This window comes from Ruditapes philippinarum, unplaced genomic scaffold (assembly GCF_026571515.1).
Source record: "Ruditapes philippinarum isolate M1 unplaced genomic scaffold, ASM2657151v2 ctg7041_1_1_1_1, whole genome shotgun sequence".
Taxonomy (NCBI): Eukaryota; Metazoa; Mollusca; class Bivalvia; order Venerida; family Veneridae; genus Ruditapes; species Ruditapes philippinarum.
In genome coordinates, this window is record NW_026858727.1 from 1 (window position 1) to 9,216 (window position 9,216).

General features: G+C 35.2%; 1 protein-coding gene across 5 annotated transcripts; it reads left to right on the forward strand.

Annotated features, from left to right (window-relative positions):
* Nucleotides 1-1,457: 1,457 nt before the first annotated feature.
* Nucleotides 1,458-8,449, forward strand: LOC132754064 (zinc finger Ran-binding domain-containing protein 2-like; the record flags this gene model as incomplete). 5 transcript variants are annotated; one of them, XR_009629036.1, is given in 7 exon segments in its annotated part: nucleotides 1,458-1,510; nucleotides 2,119-2,224; nucleotides 2,839-3,004; nucleotides 3,455-3,583; nucleotides 6,141-6,417; nucleotides 7,909-8,003; nucleotides 8,217-8,449. XR_009629036.1 is itself a non-coding variant. In XM_060744650.1 (7 exon segments), coding segments are annotated over 6 exon segments (772 nt in total), but the record flags the coding sequence as incomplete, so codon positions are not given.
* Between the last annotated feature and the right edge of the window lie 767 nt (nucleotides 8,450-9,216).

A 9,216-nucleotide genomic window follows, 5' to 3' on the forward strand; every position in this document is an offset into this window, starting at 1 on the left:
TGTTTGAGTGGAAAAATATATTCGAACATGCTGATGGTGCATGGGCAATTATTTCCTTTAAAAAATATTCTGTTACACCGTTTGCATTTGAATTAGCCAATCAGATTTTGCTCACTGTATGGCGGCCATTTGTTTATCCGCTGCATAAGGAATTTAATTACGTCATGACAGGATTAAATTAATATGATTTTTCTGATGTGACAGTTTCGGGGGAGCATATAGTTGGCGCCCTGTCCGTCGGTCTGTCAGTCCGTTGTCTTGTCCGGAGTATAACTTGAAAACCCTTGGAGATAATTTGTTTAAACTTCATACAGTGGTAGAGGGCATTGAGGGGGAGTGCAGTGTCAAAGAACCATAACTCTATTTTGCCTGGTTTTTGAATTATCTCCCCTGATAGAAAAATCTTGTTCGGGACATAACTAAAACTATAAAAGATATTAACATGAAACTTTGTAGGTGAATAGATCTCAATGGGTAGATGTGCAGTGCATAAGAATAATAACTCTTTTTGTCCTAATTTTGGAGTTATTGCCCTTTGTTATTTTTAACACTTTGAACATTGTCAGGAACATAACTCTAAAACTATAAGAGATATCTAGATGAAACATTGTAGGTAGATAGATCTCATTGAGTAGAAGTGCAGTGCAAAAGAACCATAACTCTGTTAAGCCTCATTTTTGAATAATCTCCCCTTATAGAGAAATCTTGTCCGGGACAAAACTCTAAAATTATAAGAGATATCAACATGAAACTTTGTAGGTGAATAGATCTCAATGGGTAGATGTGCAGTGCAAAAGAACCATAACTCTGTTAAGCCTCATTTTTGAATTATCTCCCCTTTTAGAAAAATCTTGTCCAGGACATAGCTGTAAAACTATAAGAGATATCAACATGAAACTTTGTAGGTAGATATATCTCAATGGGTAGATGTACAGTGCACAAGAATCATAACTCGGCATTGCCTAATTCTGGAGTTATTGCCCTTTGTTTATTTTTACTTTTTGAAGTTGTCCGGGACATAACTCGGAAACCATAAGAGATATCAACAAGAAACTTTGTAGGTTGATAGATGACTTTGATTAGAAGTGCAGTGCAAAGAACAGTAACTCTTCCTTGCCTCATTTTGGATTTTTGCACTTTGAACTTTTTCCACGACTACAAGAGGTGTACTTTCCTGTGTCCAAAACCTATTCGGGGAGCATCACCTGGCTCAAACCGGGCTCTTGTTTCCATATAAAGCCATTAAAGGTCAAAATTAATGTAAGTACACGCTTGTTTTTTGTTCCGCCTGATTTTCTGGCAGAACATGCTATGGGTTTTCGAGCAATTTTGATATGACATTGCTTTGTCCAGAAGCAAAAATATCTCTAAGCGACATCATATTTATAGGAATAAAACAGGGGAAGGATTAATTTTGTTTACCTCACATTAATTGTATTTCTTAATTTAACTTTCAGGTGTGGAAATGTTAATTTTGCAAGAAGATCACAATGTAACAAATGTGGAAAAGGTACAAGTTATTTAAACCTGACCATACATTATGTCTTATTCTTAAATGGACTTGTGCATCTTTTAATCTGGACAAAACCATTCGTCAAAATAATGCATGGCCATTATGGAATGGCAAAATTTAACCACCTTATCTGATTTATAAGCCTTTGTCACTATGGCCTAATTTAATGATGCCCCTTACCTAATCACTTAAAAAGATAACAAGATGAAAATTGGCATACTTGATTTAATAAACATGAAATTGACAAGGTGCATTTGTTAGACAAAAGGCATACTGTGAAAGCTATGTTTGAGTTATGCACCTTTTTGACTTAAAAAATTATGCTTTAAGCCTTTATTGATAATAGAGTTATTTAATAAAATCTTACGGAACGTCGGTGGTTCTACTCAGGTACCCGTTCGTGCCTGAAATAATGCACAGAAGGGCACCTTAGGTTTTCCTCCACCAGTAAAGCTGGGACATCTCGACTCGATATGACCTATACTGTGGCGATGTGACGTAAAATCCAATTTAATAAAATGCATCAATTGTAAATTTTCTATGCTTATGACGCCTATATTTCATCGGGCAGGAGTTTTAATTATGTTAACTTATTTTGAATTTAGATAGAAAAGAAGGAATTGTGTATAAGAAAGGTGGACAAGAAATTGGTAAAAACTTGGCGGAGAAAAGCAAGGGACTCTTCAGTGCCGATGACTGGCAGTGTAAAACGTAAAATGAACTTATTTGATCTTGATAAAAGATTTAATATATAATATAGTTTCTACTTATGTTAATTTTACCAAATTTATTTTAGATCGATTGTGTAAAAAGCTGTATAAAACTCAAAATTGTTCCTGAAACCAACCTAAGCAATGAGGGAAATTTTCTTGTTCAAGGCATTAACGTTTGCCTCTATCTGGGTTTGAACCAATGTGACTAGCAATCCTAGATTACTAGTCTGAATGATGCATCTACCTGACAATGCCACTACTTAAAAAAAAACACAAAATTGTATTAAAATGACATGTGACAAGGTTTCACTTATTTGTTTGTTTCTTTTTACAAAAAAATAAATCAACTAAAAATATTTTCAATGATTTGTAAATTTTTAATAAATGATAATGTAGTTTCTTTGCAGCTCATTGTTTTCCCTTTGGGAAGATATGGGAGGGTAAGTAGGTCCAATCATGAATGTCAAGGTCACCAAATTAAACTTTATTGTTTTGTTTGTCAGTGATAATAATTAAGCTTGCTAAAGCAATGTAGGGAAGCTACTTTCAGTATATTCTTGCAATATATTTTTAGAGCTTAAAAGATTTTTATCTCCTTTTTTTCTGTTAAAGATGTGGGAATGTAAATTGGGCAAGACGAATGACGTGTAACATGTGTAATACTCCAAAATATGGCAAGCAGGAACAGCGAACTGGATTTGGTGGTGGCTACATGGAAAGAGACGAAGTTGTGGAGTATAAAGAACGAGTTGTTGATGATAATGATGAATATGATGAGGTATTTATACTGTTAATTTTTGTTCTAATTTGAATGTAGAATTTCATGGCCTCGGAAGTTTTAAGGACTAATCATGGGGGAAAAGATGCTTGTTTGTTTCGGGCAGCTGGGTTTCTTCAGTTTTTTTTTGGCCCTGATTGTCAATTTAAAAATATCTTTGGTAATGACTTTGAACCTGTGAAATGACTTTTTGTAAGATTTCCTAAATTGGATAGGTCAAGGCAGTTTCATGCTTATACATGAAGTGATACATGTTTGCCATTTGATTTGCCATTTGACTTTATAATAGTTTGTGTGCAATGTATGTGTAGTGGAAATTTTAGATTAATGATGGAAGTCAATGTATTTAAAAAAAAGTCACCTTAATTTAACCTATTTTTTTGTAGTCATGTGTGGAATCCTATGTTCTTTATTTATAGAGCATTATAAATAATATGTGAAATTCTATAGTTTGGCAGAAAAAAGAAAAAAGGTAGACAATCAATTGATGAAGTACAAAAGAAATATCCTGATAATGATGAGGAGGAAAATGACAGCAATGATGATGAGGGAGATGCTTCAGCATACAAACTTGACTCGGTAAATGTTATTTTAGAGTTTTTGCTTATTTATACCCCCGCACAACAAAGTTGTAAGGGGGGTATACTGGAATCAGCTTGTCCGGCCGGCCGTCCGGCCGGCTGTCCGTCGGTTTTTTCTTGTCCGCCCAATAACTTAAGATTCCTTTGACCCTTAGTCTTCATATTTGGCATGGAGGTTAGTCATGATTAGTAGATGACCCCTATTTATTTTGAGGTCACTAGGTCAAAGGTCAAGGTCACAGGGGCCTTGACTTCAGAAAGCTTGTCCGCCCAATATCTTAAGATTCCTTTGACCTACAGTCGTCATATTTGGCATGGAGGTTAGTCATGATTAGAAGATGACCCCTATTTATTTTGAGGTCACCAGGTCAAAGGTCAAGGGCACAGGGACCTTTACTTCAAAAAGCTTGTCCGCCCAATAACTTAAGATTCCTTTGACCCACAGTCTTCATATTTGGCATGGAGGTAAGTCATGATTAGTAGATGACCCCTATTGATTTTGAGGTCACCAGGTCAAAGGTCAAGGTCACAGGGGCCTTTACTATAAGAAGCTTGTCCGCCCAATAATTTTAGATTCCTTTGACCTACAGTCTTCATATTTGGCATGGAGGTTAGTCATGATTAGTAGATGACCCCTATTTATTTTGAGGTCACTAGGTCAAAGGTCAAGGTCACAGGGGCCTTGACTTCAAAAAGCTTGTCCCCCCCAATATCTTAAGATTCCTTTGACCTACAGTCGTCATATTTGGCATGGAGGTTAGTCATGATTAGTAGATGACCCCTATTATTTGAGGTCACCAGGTCAAAGGTCAAGGTCACAGGGGCCTTTACTTCAAAAAGCTTGTCCGCCCAATAACTTAAGATTCCTTTGACCCACAGTCTTCATATTTGGCATGGAGGTAAGTCATGATTAGTAGATGACCCCTATTGATTTTGAGGTCACCAGGTCAAAGGTCAAGGTCACAGGGGCCTTGACTTCAAAAAGCTTGTCCGCCCAATAACTTAAGATTCCTTTGACCCACAGTCTTCATATTTGGCATGGAGGTAAGTCATGATTAGTAGATGACCCCCTATTGATTTTGTTGTCACCAGGTCAAAGGTCAAGGTCACAGGGGCCTTCACTTCAAAAAGCTTGTCCGCCCAATAACTTAAGATTCCTTTGACCCACAGTCTTCATAGTTGGCATGGAGGTTAATAATGATAGGTAGATGACCCTTACTGAATTTGAGGTCCTTGGGTCAAATGTCAAGGTCACAGGGGCCTTGACTTCAAAAAGCTTGTCCGCCCAATAACTTAAGATTCCTTTGACCTACAGTCGTCATATTTGGCATGGAGGTTAGTCACGATTAGTAGATGACCCCTATATATTTTGAGGTCAAAGGTCAAGGTCACAGGGGCCTTCACTTCAAAAAGCTTGTCCACCCATTAACTTAAGATTCCTTTGACCCACGGTCTTCATATTTGGCATGGATGTTGATCATGACTATAAGGTGACCCCTATTGATTTTGAGGTCACTGGGTCAAATGTCAAGGTCACAGGGACCTTGACAAAAGCTTTTCTTCTCAATTGCTAAAGAATGTCCTGTCCGCAATGTATTGATTTTGACATTTTCACATTTGAAGCATGTAGACTACATAACTTAGCAATGCACTGGCTTAGTAACCTCAGATTTGGCAGGGAGGTTGTCCTTGAGCTCTAAATGGCCACTGTTGATTCTGACAAAGTGGTATGCGGGGGTATTCACGCCATGATAGTGGCAGTTCTAGTTTCAATCTCTAGTAGCCATGTTGTGCAATAAAGCTAGAACAATAATTGTTATTTTTGACCGCGCAAGGATCGTTCCTGTATTGTCACATCACAATAGGAAATGTTCATTTGTTTGAAGTGCATGACATAAAAGGCTGATAATTATACTAGAGCTACAAAATGCCCAAAACGCAAAAGGTTGAACAATACATCATTCTTTGCACATAAATACCATGTGTAACTATATATTGACATTTTTTGCTACAGCTGTGTGAAGTATTAAATTAGTTTAAATCATGCTGTCCCCTCTGACAGCTCTTGTAATGGAAACAATTCTTTCTGTTTCAGAAAAAATTAAAAAATCATTTGTCACAATTTTTTAAAAAAAGTTTTTACAGCAAAAATTTTATGTTTTTCGGAAATATGTAACATTGAAAATTTAACTTAGTGTTTTGTTAGTGAATAATGGGTTGTTTTCAGGTTGAATATGGTTGTTATGAACACATAAAGTAGAAAAAAGAATATGCATAATTAAGACCATTTACTGTTTATAGTATAGTATGAATGATTATTCAAGATATCTCGGTTAGAATGTTAACTGTTAGTAAGAATGTGATAACTCGGTATGATAAGTCAGTTAGAATGATACCTCGGTAAGAATGTGGCAACCAGCCTTCATCCTCTGACATTCTTTGAAGGCACATATGAAGTCTTACTCTAGGAATGACCTATACTGTGTTGGTGTGCTGTAAAACCAAGCAAACAAACTCTAGCAATTTATTCTAATAACATGTTTTTAAACTTCCAGGATGAAGAAGAAGAGGATGATGATGGAGACCTGGGGCAGTATGATCTTGCTGCAAGTGATGATGATGATGATGATGATGATAAAAATGTGTCCCGTGGTAAAAGGTCAAGGTCACGGTCAAGTTCATCCAGTTCTAGCTCACAATCCTCTCGCAGCTCAAGTTCAGGTTCATCATCAACATCCAGATCGAGGTCAAGGTCAAAAGACAGAAAGCGTGCTAGATACTCACGGTCTAGGTCCAGGTAACGGGTAACAGGGGTACTGGTAAAGGTCAAAGGTCAATATCACTTGTTAATTTTTTTGGTATCCGATGTTTTGCTAAATTATTGTCAAAAATTTACTGTTGGGTTATACAAATTATCTACAAAACAAAATATGGACTGATAGATATGTTTAGATATTGCTTGATAGGGGCTTGGGGTTATTGTAATTGAGAAAAACAGTCTTCATTATAAAGATGCATGTAGTTATCCCATGATTAAAGATTTTTAGGTAAGGGCATTTAGTAAGGCTCATTAATGATTAACTTCAGCGTTTCCTTTTGGATACTTTGTTTTCCCTCAAAGTATATTTTTATGTCAAAATGGTTTTTTGAAAAATATTATGTTTGAATCAAAGTGTGAGTTTGTGTTATTTTGATAGAAATACTTAAACGTGTAAGTTAAAAAAATATTTGTGAAATAATTTTTCTCATTTAATTAAGTATATTTCATACCACTGGTTTAGTTATAACACAATGTAACTTGATTGCAATAATTATATTTTATATGGATAGAACATTAAAATTTTGTGAATTGGACATACCGTATATTTTAAGTATTGCTTAAAAATTGTGCCAAGGTGAATTTGGAGCTACAATCTATCAAATTTTCAGTCCACTTGATACATGTTTAATTTTGTTAGAAAACTGTATCTTACCTAGTAATTACAGTAGAACTTCTATGAGTCGAACTTCGATTAGTCGATTTTCTCGTTGTGTCGAAGTAAAATGAAAGTCCCGATTTTTTTCCTTATATATTCCTTATAAAAACCTACTTATGAGTCGTGATTTTATGTGTCGAATTTTTCGATGTGTCGAAGTTTTTTCGTGGTCCGTATAGAATAAAACTAGAACCATTTACCACAAATAAGCCGAAGTCCTTCGATTATTTTGACACCTTCGATCTCGAGACATTTTTCACACCTTTTCTGGGCCGGGCGAAGACGATTTCCGATCAACTTTAGTGACAGGTGTTAATTACACAGCCGAGTGTTCAAACAGCCTTTGTATGCGTTTAAATGTGTGAAAAAAATGCTTTAATCGTTACTATTTTAATTGCATTAGCGGATTTTAAAGTACATGTATCATTTGAGTACTTCCGTGACCCGGTGTCGCGTGATAATCACACGCGAAATAATTACTATAAGCTGGTTTAGTTATTGCCCTTTCAAATTGTTACGCCTTTTGTAACTTTATTGAATACGTCAACAGGTAGTCCAAGTCAATTTAGCCGTGAAAAGTTACTTAACGTGTCATATTTATCATTGTATAATGTAAAATATCTGATTAATGAATGAAAGAAAAACATGAAATAGGTTACGTTATAGATCTTATAAATAGGGCTAGTCACGGGTTGAAATTTGGTCATGAAATTCAGACCGATTCATGAGTCGAAGTCTCGATGTGTCGAAGTTTTTACACAAGTCCTCCAACTTCGACTTACCGAAGTTCTACTGTATTTAGATGTTTATCATGTAATTAATTAGATATTTCTTATTTTACTTGCAGGTCATCATCGCGTGGTAGAAATTACAAGGAATCCGAAGATTCAAGAGCAAGCTATGAGTCGGATGGCAAGAAATAACAATGGCTGACTGGTCAAGGTTTGATTGTTAATGAAAATGAAATGAATTTAGCTTTCTTCTCCTAAATTGAATAGTAACATTAAATATTCTATAGTAATTCTAATCAGAAATTTTGTCCCCAACAAACTTTTCTAGATTTTAAGCAGGGGCAATTATTTGTGAAGAGTGGTAGTTTATATATGTTTTTTTTTCTACTTCACTGATTGATTATTGATGTGTTGTCATTTTTAGCAGACAGACAGACGGACACCAAAACCAAGCTTTCAAGTACCAAGAGAAGGATGTTGACTATACAGCTAAAACAAAACATGAGAAATTATTTTCTCGCCTGCTTCCATTTTGGATCATTGCATGAAAATATTTCTACTAACCACAATGCCATGCTTGTTAATAATATTTGATATGAGTTGTATAAATATTTTGAATGCTTGATCATGTGGAAATTATTTCTGATGGATCATTTAGTTAATAGTTTGTCTTTCGTTTATTTTGATCCCTCCTTTCTTCAGATTTAGTCACTGTTTCTTATAGAACCTTCATTTGTTGACAAATATGTTTCTGGTACCTTTCATGGATATCAGATCACTTGATTAATTTTTCAATGCAGCTAAAACTAAAGTTTCCTTTTTTTTCCTCACTAAGGCCCTGTTTTCAGCTTTGTTAAAGCAGCATCGGGGAGTGTTTGTCAGTGTTAATAAAAAAACCAATATTTTGTTTAAGATTATAAACAGAAATTTGATTTGCTTTTAAACCTTAATCTTAATTTGAGTACTTGATTTGCCCTGCTTTGAATCTGGAACAGTCCATTCAAACTTTTAAGGGGTTTTATTAACAAAAATTTAAAAAGGCTGCCAACAGGATAGACCCTGGTCAGATTGCATGACTGTGCTGGCTGGCCTGGCTCTATACTGGTGACAAAGGCTGATCTCTTTTAGTTCTAACAAGTTAAGAGTTGAAAAATATTTTTTCAAGAAAATCTGCTTCTTGTTATGCAATTTAGATATAAATTGAACTAAGCATCAGTGCATCCAGAATTACAGGATGGTTTTAACAGTTTCAGTGACCTTTGAGATACCTTGACATTAGATGAATTTGGTTACACAATATTATGGAAAGATTTTTTTCAGAATCTTTCATTCAAAAATAGCATACTCTTATCATGCAAAAATATAATTCTGTTAAATAATTCTTTTTCTGAACTGAAGTTAAAAAAAGGTTATTATATGGCTAA